Source organism: Prosopis cineraria, unplaced genomic scaffold (genome assembly GCF_029017545.1).
Source record: "Prosopis cineraria cultivar Desert tree isolate PC_DT_omini unplaced genomic scaffold, ASM2901754v1 PC12, whole genome shotgun sequence".
Taxonomy (NCBI): Eukaryota; Viridiplantae; Streptophyta; class Magnoliopsida; order Fabales; family Fabaceae; genus Prosopis; species Prosopis cineraria.
The window spans coordinates 35,708,937-35,721,811 of NW_026555343.1; the positions used below are offsets into that span (position 1 = coordinate 35,708,937).

Here is a 12,875-nt window from a genome sequence, read left to right on the forward strand (position 1 = left end):
TAAATTTATATATCTTATAATTCAAACTTAAAATTCTAATAAATAGATTCGGCTCTTTTAACCCATCAAACTAATCACTCCTTGATAATGAGGACAAAATTTTTGTTAATTAGTGTGTCACATAACTTTCAATCTTTTGGCAAGATCTGCCACGCCCTTATTGCTAATCCTAAATAATTAAGGAGGACAGAAATAGTACTCACTTCATATTTTTTTATTTTTTTTATTTAAAAATATAAGATATTTTTAATTAAATCTTACCCACACTAAAATAGTTATTTATTTTTAAACCAACACCATCTTTTTATATTTATTGCTATTTAATATGATATTTTATTCTAAAATAAATATAAAATTATTTATTCATTAGGGGTACTTTTTTAAAAAGATAATGATTATATTTTAAAATATTAAAAATACCTTATATTTTTAAATATATACCCCTTCTGGTCCTATTTATAAGTCATTTCTACCAACTTCATCAATATCAATACAATAAAAGTACAAGGAATAAAAATAAGTAAAATTTCAAACATACCTCTATATAACACATCTAAAAAGTAATGTCCCGGTACTTTTTCTCTCTCATAAAGGGTAATTTTAAAAATATTTTTTAAATATTATCTAAAAAGACGCACCATGACTTATAAATGGGATCAAATAGACCTTCTAAAATGGGACTTATAAATGGGATCGAAGAGAGTAATTTTTTAAAAAATATTTTATATTTTTAAACAGAGAAAGTATTATATATTTTTAGGAGTGGTTTGATATTTCAAAATATAAGATTTTTTTTAAATTTTTTACTAATAATAATTGTTTTAATATTATCTCATTATTTCACTCCTCAGACTGACCTCTTGAAATTCTAATCCTTCTATCCTTAAAAAATATTTCTTTTCTGTTATAAAAATGTTTTACTGAATGTGCAAAACTGATGTAAGAGTACTTATTTATTTCTTTCGTAAATACTGATCTTGTTGCGACAAATTCTAGATTAGATTTAGGGAAGATATTTTAGACATTTAATATGTAAATTTATTATTATTAAATTTTGTATTGAAGATCTAATAAAATCAAATAACAGAGCAGTAATAGTCAAGTACAGTCCCAAGTTTTACTCCAAGCTGAAGGACAGCTGTCAGCGCGAGATTCCGAGCCGACTCATGTAGACAAATTGAAGCCGGCTTCGTGGGCCCCGCAAATAACCTCACGTATAATATAGGTCACTGCAAATATCTAATAGCTTATCATCATAGCGGAACCTTTCAGTGATAAGTATGTGAACTTACCATCTCGCAAATCTGCTGCCTCCTATATAAAAAGCACATATCTGCAAGTTCAAGTGTCCTGTATATATTTCTAGAGAGAGAGAGGGAGTTTTTCTGAGGAGCGAGAAAGCGAGTATAATAGTCCATTCAGGAGAGAGAAAATTAAGGAGGGAGAAAGCTCGCTCCTCTGGCCTCTGCTCTGTTCTGGTGCGTTTGTTTTCTGGCTTTGAAGGCGATAGACGTGAGAACTTCCTCAGGAATCACTGTAATTTCCGAATCTGTTGCTTTAGAGTCGACAGGCTTTTCCATGTGATTTTATTTTGTTTTCGCCATTCTTTTTATTTCTCTCTCTTTTTAAAGCTTTTTCCTCTCTTGCATCCTGGATTCCTTATAGATTAAAGCTACTTTCTCGTCCTCTTTGATCGTCTGAGACAGAGTCAACTCGTTTTTCACTTTTCCTTCCTTGTCTGATTTTTAGATAAATTTATAATTCTGGTAGTTTTCTTTAAATGCTGGGCGTTCTAGTAAATGATTTCATTCATGTTTTGGATTCGAATTGTTAATCCTTTCATCTGATTTGCACCCTTGTTCAATTTCTCTAACTTTTTTTTTCATGTAAGGTTTGCAGATCTAGTTTGCTATTGCCCATCCTTGCACCTTTCTTTCTAATCGAAGCTGGGGCGGATACGATGTCGTCTCTCAGTAGAGAATTGGTGTTCTTGATTTTACAGTTTCTGGATGAGGAAAAGTTCAAAGAGACTGTTCACAAGTGGGGCTTATGCCATTTAAGTTTGTCATTTGTTATTTATGGTTATTTTTAATATTTATTTATTTTACCACATTAATAACTTTTTTCCTCTTTTCATGTAATAATAGGCTTGAACAAGAGTCTGGGTTTTTCTTTAACATGAAATATTTCGAGGATGAAGTGCACAATGGCAATTGGGATGAGGTTGAAAGATACCTCTCTGGTTTCACAAAAGTTGATGATAATCGGTATTCAATGAAGATATTCTTCGAGATTCGGAAGCAGAAATACCTTGAGGCGTTAGATAAGTAAGCTTATAAGTCCACTTCAGACTTGGTTGACAATTAATGCTCGAAAATTAGACCTGAATTTGAACTGTTCAAATTTTCTTAGGCACGACAGGTCCAAGGCTGTAGAAATATTAGTGAAGGATTTAAAAGTTTTTTCAACATTCAATGAAGACCTATTCAAGGAAATCACACAGCTCTTGACATTGGAGAATTTCAGGTATATATGCAAGTATACTTCGTTCCAGTTTTAAGGTAAAACTTCTGTAGACAGAAAATGAATTTCTCATGCTGCAGGGAAAATGAACAATTGTCAAAGTACGGTGATACAAAGTCTGCAAGGGCAATCATGTTGATTGAACTTAAAAAGCTGATTGAAGCGAATCCCTTATTCCGTGACAAGTTGCAGTTCCCCAACCTTAAAAATTCAAGATTACGAACTCTCATCAATCAAAGGTAAATTATTTGAAAATCCGAAATCCAACATACCATAACACTTGATTTAAAAGTTGTGCACTATATGTGAAATAGCTTGTCAGTACATCCTGGCAACAAGATTGTTTTTGGCATCTTTGCCAATTTCAGAATTCTGAGCGCATGGGTGTACACATGCAGTATGTAGTCTAGCCATTGCACTCTTATTTAAATAGAATCTATCTCCTGTACAATGTAATGTAGTATATGGTTGAGAAGTGAGTTCTTTACCAGGAAGTGTTATAAATTGGCGTGAAAGTGGAGCTACTGTTTATGCTTTTGCATTGAATATCTTTTTCTAAGTCCTTTCTTACTTTCTAATATTTTGTAATTACAGCTTGAATTGGCAACATCAACTCTGTAAGAATCCAAGGCCAAATCCAGATATTAAAACTCTTTTTGTGGATCACTCATGTGGACAGCCAAATGGTGCACGGGCTCCATCACCTGTTAATAATCCACTACTTGGATCCTTACCAAAGGCTGGAGGGTTTCCTCCTCTAGGTGCACATGGGGTAGGCTACTAACCCATTATTTACATTCCTCTGGTTTTGTAAGCACTGCATGATTCTTCTTTGTTTTCATTTTGATCTTTACTCTGGTGCTGACAATCGTGTTGGGCTTAATTGGTGTATAGCCATTTCAACCTACAACAGCACCTGTGCCAACACCCCTGGCAGGTTGGATGTCAAATCCTACCACTGTAGCTCATCCTGCGGTTTCTGGTGGAGGAGCTATAGGTCTTGGTGCTCCTTCAATCTCTGGTAATAAGTTGTTTTGCTTCCTGTTATCTCCTAGTCCTATGGTGGTGCTTGCTTATTGAATGCTATATTGACTTTGATCTGTGAACCTGAACATGCTTTATTGTCTTCTTAAGCTGCTTTGAGGCACCCTAGGACCCCTCCAACTAACCCATCTGTTGACTACCCATCTGGAGATTCTGACCACGTATCTAAGAGACCAAGGCCAATGGGAATGCCTGATGAGGTAATTTGGTATCAATTATTTACACATTTGTCTTGTAATTCTTGGCATTTATTAGTGGATAAGTTATTGTCCTCTTCCCTAAGAGGTGCCCAATTTATACGAATCTCATTTCTGTTTTTAAAATATTCACTTATTTCCTTGAAGCCAAAAGATCACTGAAATAACCTCAGGAATAACTTTTTTTTTTTTAATTTTGAAAAATTGTAACCTGGTATTTTATTTTATGTCAAAAATCAGAAGTTTAATTTTTGATAAAAATTTGCTATATCATTGCTTATCTTTATTAATGTAGATTTGATACTAATGTTGTTCTTGCAATTCAATTACTTATCACTTAATTACTTAATCTTAAGATATAACATTTTGGATATTTCCTTTTTTAATAATATATACATGTTTATATGATTTTATCAAATGTTTATAAAATTTTATCGTTTGATACATGTAAAATTTTCTGTATTTTATATTAGTCCAATATAATTTAACACTTACTATATTATAGGGTAGTTATCAGGGTATGTTGGTCAGTATAGATCTATTTGTAGGTTATTCTTTTTTCACCAGAGAGGACTTTACATTTTTAAAAACTTACATGAGATTAATTTACATTTAATATTTTATCAATTGGTTATAAGAAAGTTTTGACCCCTCACATTTATACTATCAATGTTCAATCATTTTGTGCAGGTGAATCTACCTGTTAATGTGTTGCCAGCTGCATTACCAGGTCATGGGCATATCCAAGCTTTTAGTGCACCTGATGACTTACCAAAGACTGTTATACGAACTCTGAATCAGGGTTCATCTCCTATGAGCATGGACTTTCATCCAGTTCAGCTGAGTTTACTTCTTGGTCTGCTTCTATTCTAAAGCCTCTAGATAGTTTCATCAACGCACTTCATAGTTACATGTATTTGCTGCTCATACTGGCGATTGAATATAAACTTTTTATTTTTGCAATGTGTCAGTTGGTACTAATGTGGGAGACATTGCTTTGTGGGAAGTGGGCTCTCGAGAGAGATTGGTCCTAAAGAACTTTAAAGTTTGGGAGCTAAGTGCCTGTTCAATGCCACTTCAGGTTGTCTCCTTGTTCATTGATGCCCTTGATGCATATATGCACCGAACACCTAGATTGGTAATCTTGCAATTACTCAATTGAAATCTAATCATGATTAAAATCAGGCTGCTCTTGTCAAAGATCCTAGTGTTTCTGTCAACCGTGTGATTTGGAGTCCTGATGGTGCTTTATTTGGTAAGTGGAGTGTCTTTGGATACTTCAATGTTTGATTTAATGATATTATTAATATGCAGCTTTGAAGATCGACTTGACCCATTGCTAGTGTCTCTGCTTATTTAATTAACAGGAGTTGCTTACTCAAGGCATATTGTTCAGATATACTCATACCATGGTGGGGATGATGCCCGCCAACACCTGGAGGTAGATTCTGGAGAATGTTTTCTCTCATCTTGCTTTCTGTTTTATTGATGCCCATTTGTTATGTGATTCTTCAATTGTAAGCCTCTTATGTAGATTGATGCCCATGTCGGAGGAGTGAATGATCTGGCATTTTCACACCCAAACAAGCAATTATGTGTCATAACTTGTGGCGATGATAAGACCATCAAGGTAAGTTTGTGTTTGTCCAAAATGAGTTTGGTTTTCCTAAACGGAGAAGTTGGTGGATTTTTATAACCATGTATTTGAATTTAAGGTTTGGGATGCTGCTACTGGGGCAAAACAATTTACTTTTGAAGGTCACGAGGCTCCAGTCTATTCAGTCTGTCCTCATTACAAAGAAAACATTCAGGTTGAAAATTAGCCTTGGAACCTTTCCTGAGCATTTTTAGTTGAGCTAATATGATTCCTTTAGCTATCCCATTTTTCCCAGTTGGTTTATTTTTCTGAAGATCTATGCTTTGATGGTGCAGTTTATATTTTCAACAGCATTAGATGGAAAGATAAAAGCATGGTTGTATGACAATTTGGGTTCTCGTGTTGATTATGATGCTCCTGGTCGTTGGTGCACAACCATGGCTTACAGTGCTGATGGTACAAGGTTTAGATTCTAAACCATAGCTACTCGTTTTGTGCTGTGTCTGGCTTTCTGGTTAAGTTATAATGTCAGTTTCATTACTTGTGTGAAAAGTGCTTCTGGTTAATGCATATTCTAGGCTCTTTTCATGTGGCACAAGCAAAGAAGGAGAATCCTCAATCGTTGAATGGAATGAAAGTGAAGGAGCTGTCAAAAGAACATATCAAGGATTTCGTAAACGATCATTGGGCGTTGTACAATTTGATACAACAAAAAATCAATTTTTGGCTGCTGGTGATGAATTCTTAATTAAATTCTGGGATATGGACAACGTTCAACTTTTGACAACTGTTGATGCTGATGGAGGTCTACCTGTAGGTTCCTTCTGTTTTTGCAAATTGGAAAATTTGCTTTCTAGAAATAGTGTTAAGATGTTGTTGCCTTCTTGATTTCTAGGCAAGCCCGCGTATCCGTTTCAACAAGGATGGAACCCTCTTAGCTGTTTCTGCAAATGAGAATGGAATTAAAATTTTAGCCAATGCAGATGGTATAAGATTGTTACGAACATTAGAGAATTCTGCATATGAGGCATCGAGACCATCTGAAGCCATAAAGGTAAGCTTGTAGACGTCGAAGTTTCCTCCTCCCTTATAAAACCTGGATTAACATGCAATGTTCTGTGGCAGCCCACAATAAATCCAATTTCAGCGGCTGCTGCTGCTGCTGCAAGTAGTGCTGCACTTGCAGAGAGGGGCTCATCTATAGTATCTATTTCGGGAATGGTCTGTCATTCTTGTCCTCATATCAATAGGACTTGTCATTTAGTTGTTGCTTTTTCTTAACGCTAAGATGCAACACTTGTTTCGTTTTTTAGCTCATTAATACATTCTTTTCTAATCCTTTCCCTAAAAAAGAGGATGATCTTTTTAATTTTATCATATAGTTGTTATTAATAACTGCAAGTGAATCTTATTTCGCCAGAATGGGGATGCTCGGAATATGGGTGATGTTAAACCTAGAATAGCTGAAGAATCCAATGACAAGTCAAAGATATGGAAGCTCACTGAAATCAATGAACCAGCTCAATGTAGATCCTTGAAGCTACCTGAGAATCTGAGATTAACGAAGGTATTTCAACGGCTTAGCATTTGTATTCAGTTTTGGACCTTCAAATTTTTAATCAAATCTATTACCTTTCACAATAGCATTTCAAGTAGCAGTCTTACAGATATTTTTCTTTTCCGGCCCTAAATGCTAGTCTGTCAAAAAGAAATTTTTGAAGGCAACAAAACTCCATGTTGCTATTTGAATTACTGCTTAAGACAGCATGTATCTTGGCATTAGTACATGAAAAACAAAACCAAAAAAAAAAAATATATATATATATATATATCAGATTAAATGCTGCCGTTCCTGGCCTGCTTTGTTCTTATTTTTACTATCTTCATTTATGCTAACTTCCCCAAGTGGATACTGTATCAATCCTTCCTTGAACTTCCTTCTTATAATGTTTCTCAGCCCTCTTCAAAAATCAAATTGTTCTGATTCTCTTGCTCTAACAGATATCAAGGTTGATATATACAAATTCAGGTAATGCAATACTGGCATTAACATCAGATGCAATTCATGTGCTCTGGAAATGGCAGCGAAGTGATCGAAATTCTTCTGGCAAGGTGAGAATTTGTTAAGGCGCTTCTGTTGGATTCCTTTACTCAAAATTTGGAATGACAATGATATTGGTTCTGCATTTTGGTCCTTCATCCCGTAGGCCACTGCCAGTGTCGCACCACACTTTTGGCAACCATCAAGCGGCATCCTGATGACCAATGACATTTCCGACAGCAATCCTGAGGATGCTGTGCCTTGCTTTGCTCTCTCCAAAAATGATTCTTACGTGATGTCAGCATCAGGAGGGAAAATTTCACTGTTCAATATGATGACTTTCAAGGTGACTTGTGGTCCCTCTTTGCTTATGTCTATTATTCAGGGTTGCAATTAACCAACCTTAATGTTGGCCATGCAGACAATGACAACTTTCATGCCTCCACCACCTGCAGCAACCTTTCTTGCTTTCCACCCTCAGGATAACAATATTATAGCTATTGGGATGGATGATTCCACCATTCAGATATATAACGTCCGTGTGGATGAGGTAGCGATGCTGTCTGTTTAAGAGTTTGCTTTCTCATGTATGATATAAAATATTTGCGGCTTATGCTGAGTTCTTTGTGCAGGTCAAAAGTAAACTCAAAGGTCACACCAAAAGAATAACTGGCCTTGCTTTTTCCCATGCATTGAATGTGTTAGTTTCATCTGGGGCAGATGCTCAGGTTATTGTTATTATTGCTTTTGTTGATCTGTCTTCAGAATCATGATTTTCTATGGTTAAATTGGTATTTTCTGAGTTCACACGCGTGTGCACACACAAAAGATGGTATTTCCTGGAACTTCTGATACTGTGTCTTTTAACTGAGCTTTCATGAAGCATTGATCACTTTTCAGCAAGCCATGAAATATGTCCTTATAAATTCGAATCAATTGTTCAGCTTTGTGTGTGGAGTACTGATGGATGGGAAAAGCAGAAGAGTATAGTCTTGAAGATTCCTGCAGGGAGGACTCCAACAGCACAGGCAGAAACCCGTGTACAGTTTCACCAAGATCAGATACACTTCTTGGTTGTACATGAAACTCAGCTTGCCATATATGAAACAACAAAACTAGAATGTCAAAAGCAGGTAAATTTAATAAGTTCAATGTGTTGTGCTTGTTTGATCTTGTCCTCTGCCTTCATCTCATATAAAGTGCTTGAACTGCAGTGGTTTCCAAGAGAGTCTATTGCACCCATATCAGCCGCAACTTTCTCATGTGATAGCCAGCTGATTTATGCCAGCTTTTTAGATGCAACAGTTTATGTCTTCAGTGCATCAAACCTCAGATTTTGTTGTCGAATCAATCCTTCTGCTTATCTTTCTGCCAGTGTCAGGTAATGCCATTTTCTTCTAGTCAGTTTTTCTCACTAGGCATGATACTTGTACCAGGATATCGATGGTCAGTTGTCTCCATTTCTGTTTTTAGGAAGTAATGGACTTGTTCCAAGAATTACTGAATAGAAATGATAATTTCGTTTGAAATCTGTCAAATCCAAAGTCGGTAGTCCTTCACCTCTGTGTAATCTTCTGCCTCATGAAATCAGTTACTTTTGGGATAAAGCTGGGCACATGTTGTATTTGTTGGGCACAAATATCCTTTGGAAGATTCAAGGCTCACAAATTTTCACATTGGAGGAATTTTCTATTTGTGCTTTAAGGTAATGTACATGCAGAAACAACTGCCTGTATTTGTCGAAGAGTATTCCTGTGAATTTAGGCCATAAGCTGAATGCGCCATCTGACGGAAATCCTATAAAGACCTACTTTAGGAGGAGGAAATAATAATATTTTCTCAAGGTTAGGATTAGGAATTAATATTTGTTTTACTTCAAACAACATTAGTTGTCAGCTTAATTATTTTAGTTAATATTAGGATTTAATTTTATTTCTTGTTTAAATTATTAGGAGTCATTTGATGGACGGGTTCTGTATAGAGCTCTTAGCAGTTTTATTAAAGTTAAGTTTGCTTTAATTTGATAATGAAGTTTTCAGGTACAAGTTCCTTTCTCCCCCTTCTGCATCTTTCTTCTCTCTCCCCCTCTATTCCCCTTAATTCCTTGCAACTGTCCTACTCTGCCATCTCTTTATATTTCTGTCTAACATGAGAGGAAGTCAATCCAGAGTAATTATAGCTATTTTATTTTAATCAAGTTTGTTCTCAAATTACAACTCATTTTTTTTCTTAATTTGATTATCTTTTATGAAATTATTGAAAGAGATCTTTTGGTTAACAATATTTTCAGAGATTTAGTTGTTGATATAGCACAATAACATCGTGCAATTCATATAGTTGATTTCACCTAACGGGATAAGGCTTGTTATTGATTATCTTTTATGAAGTGCTTATCATTGAACCCTAACCCTGGTTCATATGCCAGCAGTCCCAGTGTACAACCACTTGTCGTGGCAGCACATCCACAAGAACCAAATCAGTTTGCTTTAGGACTGTCAGATGGTGCAGTTCATGTGTTTGAGCCACTTGAGTCTGAAGGCAAGTGGGGTTTGTCTCCTCCCATTGAGAATGGATCAGCAAGCAATGCAGCAGCTACTTCAGTAGGAGTTTCTTCAGATCAAGCCCAGAGATGATCCGTTTGAGCCTAAGACAAGTTTCTTCTGCATGCTTGGCTTGCTGGCTGGCTATTCCAACAACTTGGTACATAACCTTAGTTCATGCTTAATCCAACCACTTTCTAGATCCACTTCATTTTCCGGGCTATTCATAATCACATTACCATGCTTTCAAGTTCAATCAAATGCTGCAGATTGGGTGAATTCTTTTGGCTATCTTCAAAATTTTGGCCGTCTAGATCCCAAATTCCTTGCCTCATGCAGTCTGCAGATAACTTGCTAAGCTAGTCCTATTCCTCCTAGTCTCCTTGTCATTTATGAATATAGTAAAGTATTTATATTGTGCTGTTTGTAATTTTATGTACTGAAGAATGAGTAACAAAAATGTGGATTTTGACAAGGTGGTATAGGATTTGTCTAGGTCAGCAAGTCATCTGCTTTAGGAGACCCCGTTAGTATAGTTTCTTAAAGCTTCACTGGTGTATTTACCCTGTTATGTCTTATATAAAATGCTGATTACTCGTCCTGTTTAATTTAATTTTTTTCCATGTTATTATAAACCAATAATACTCCCTGAACTGTTGGCCGAAAAAGACATTTTGAAACGGAAGTATAAGCATTTTTTCGGAGGTTATATTTTTTAATTTTAATATATAAGGTATTTTATGGAATTTCATGTGCAATTGATATCTTTTTAGGTGCCCCTAGAAGTATATTAAAATTACTTGCGTCCTACTAAAAAGATGCAAATGTGGAAAATACTTGGGATCCGAGCTACTTTGGTGCTTCTCTTGATGGGTGCGCATGAGGTAAAAAAGCCTTGTATATTTAAAACGGAACGAGTACAAATTTGATTGCTTCAAAATTCCAATATTTATCATGTATAGTCGTTATCCACCATTGATATGTAGCATGAATAAGTTAAAGGAAAACATAACTGTTGGTGTATGTACTTTTAGCCTATTTGGGGTATTAATTTCTGTAAAAAATTTTATTGCTCAAGGTCCTTAACTTTTATCAGCTTGCAACATTAGTATTTATTATTATCGACAAAATTAAACCTAATGATGTGTACATGCTTTTGTTAATTTTATTGCTGAATTGGTAAAATTATGATGTATTAGACATTGTATAAGCAAAATGACTGCTAACTTGTTTGTCTGTTTGTCCTAATTGTCATGTCTTTTCTTTTCTTTTTCTTTTTTTTTGAAGCTTCATCCATTGTACATTTAAGGATTCTAATTTAATGTCCTGTTTTTTTTTTTGGGTCAAATGCTTATTTTTTATACAACTTAACATAATTTTAGCGATTCATCATATACGTTTATTGGCCACCATTAAATTCTTGTGATCATATGTAAAAATATAAAAACTAACGTTGTAAGCATATAAAGTTTAACAGACTTAGAGCAATAAAAAAAATTATAAAAACTAATATCAAAATATGCTAAAAATATAGGAACAAAGGATTATTTTTTCTCACAAGTAAACTCGCTTCTTGGGGGGATGGGCAACAGAAGTTGGCTCAATTGACACTGGAACTGACGTAATAAGGATGTCAAAGAGCTCAAGAAAATTGCGAGCCAAAACAAGCTACACAGGTTTGAACAATATTAGCAAATCCATTCCACCCCTTCATATCGTGTCGTCCAAGAAGACCTTGTTGATCTGCCTCTGGTGTTGTCAGCAACCTCAAGTTCATTAATTTAAGTTTTTTTTTTTAAAAAAAACATGGAAGGAACTAGCCCAGAAAGGGATAAAAAGGTCAAGAATCTATGACTGTTTGCTCGTAATACAGAGCATAACGAAGTAAATCTATGAAGTGATCGGACGGTTAGCCATGAGTATATGTTAAGTTATTTAAGTGTGAGTGAATTTGAGTTGATATAGGAAGACTTACATAAATAAAGTTGAATTTAATAACTAATATACAATAAAGAGAAATGATTTACAAACTTGAGTTTTCAACTCTTGAATTAAGATATGGTGTCATCTGTTATCAATTTCTCTAAAATCTCTATGTGGACAAGAATAGTGAAAGAACATTGCTTCTTAATTCAAAACCTTAAGTCGTTTCTCTTTCATTTATGTTAGTTATTAAATTTAACTTTATTCAATGTGAGCCTTTCTACATCAGTTCAAGTTTACTCATAATTGGACAACTTAACAATCTGCTCCCCAAGTGTAAAATCCGTTCTTACTCCCCACACTTGAGTAAGAATGACTTTCATCTAAACTCACCAAATTGCAAAACTAATATTGTTAGCAAACTTTTGAATGTCAAACTTTGTAACAGAAGACATCATAAAAATTTTTAAATGAGAACCTAGTTCTAGTAACATTTGTTAGGAATGGGGAGCGACTACCAAAGAAGGAGGGGAGAGGAGAAACCGTTAAGATTAGAAGAAGGACACTGCATCTTAACTCAAAATCTTAAGGTTCAAGTTTATATGTCATTGTTCTTTATTTTATATTATTTATTAAATTCAACTTTATCAGATTTGGGCCTTTCCTTATAAGCTTAAGTCTATTCATACTCGGACAATTTAACAGCATATAATGAGCATTTATATAATGGGTATGATTTACAAGCTAGTGAGAATATTTGTTTACTTGTCTAAAAAACATTAGTAATATCTCAATGGTACATCATAAGCATTTTGGGTTAAGAATCATCTTTATTCTTGAAGTACTTGCTTAGAATTTGTAGATATCTTGAACTCAATTTTGAATCATTTTTTTCCTCAAACATTTTTATCCTATCATTAACATACTCATTAATCGAATTCTTCTTTTGAACAAAAAATGTACACATGGCATCCAACAAGTTTAAGGTTGATTTTGCTCTTGAAGAATTC

At 34.8% G+C, this 12,875-nt stretch overlaps 1 protein-coding gene across 3 annotated transcripts; it reads left to right on the plus strand.

The window, feature by feature from the left end:
* Positions 1 to 1,364: 1,364 nt before the first annotated feature.
* Positions 1,365 to 10,555, plus strand: LOC129288402 (protein TOPLESS-like). Of its 3 annotated transcripts, XM_054924946.1 has the most exons (27): positions 1,365 to 1,536; positions 1,900 to 2,040; positions 2,148 to 2,327; positions 2,413 to 2,526; positions 2,604 to 2,762; positions 3,118 to 3,295; positions 3,418 to 3,544; positions 3,658 to 3,767; positions 4,455 to 4,620; positions 4,736 to 4,845; positions 4,950 to 5,019; positions 5,132 to 5,205; positions 5,299 to 5,394; positions 5,480 to 5,575; positions 5,697 to 5,824; positions 5,940 to 6,174; positions 6,257 to 6,415; positions 6,487 to 6,582; positions 6,782 to 6,928; positions 7,363 to 7,473; positions 7,569 to 7,748; positions 7,824 to 7,952; positions 8,035 to 8,130; positions 8,347 to 8,535; positions 8,617 to 8,783; positions 8,994 to 9,107; positions 9,828 to 10,555. In XM_054924946.1, exons 2-27 carry the CDS (start codon positions 1,961 to 1,963, stop codon positions 10,033 to 10,035), a joined length of 3,519 nt encoding a protein of 1,172 aa, XP_054780921.1. In that variant the 5' UTR covers positions 1,365 to 1,536; positions 1,900 to 1,960; the 3' UTR covers positions 10,036 to 10,555. The 3 variants fall into 3 exon arrangements, with proteins under 3 accessions (XP_054780921.1, XP_054780922.1, XP_054780923.1); XM_054924947.1 differs by lacking the exon at positions 8,994 to 9,107; XM_054924948.1 differs by lacking the exon at positions 8,994 to 9,107 and having other exon boundaries at positions 9,831 to 10,555.
* Positions 10,556 to 12,875: the final 2,320 nt, after the last annotated feature.

Excerpts from the sequence above, each read along its gene's own strand:
- LOC129288402 (XM_054924946.1), top strand. The coding sequence starts at position 1,961 with ATGTCGTCTCTCAGTAGAGAATTGGTGTTCTTGATTTTACAGTTTCTG. Across the intron at positions 4,621-4,735 it reads TCAGCTGAGTTTACTTCTTG|TTGGTACTAATGTGGGAGAC; the intron begins GTCTGCTTCTAT and ends GCAATGTGTCAG. Across the intron at positions 5,825-5,939 it reads TACAGTGCTGATGGTACAAG|GCTCTTTTCATGTGGCACAA; the intron begins GTTTAGATTCTA and ends TGCATATTCTAG.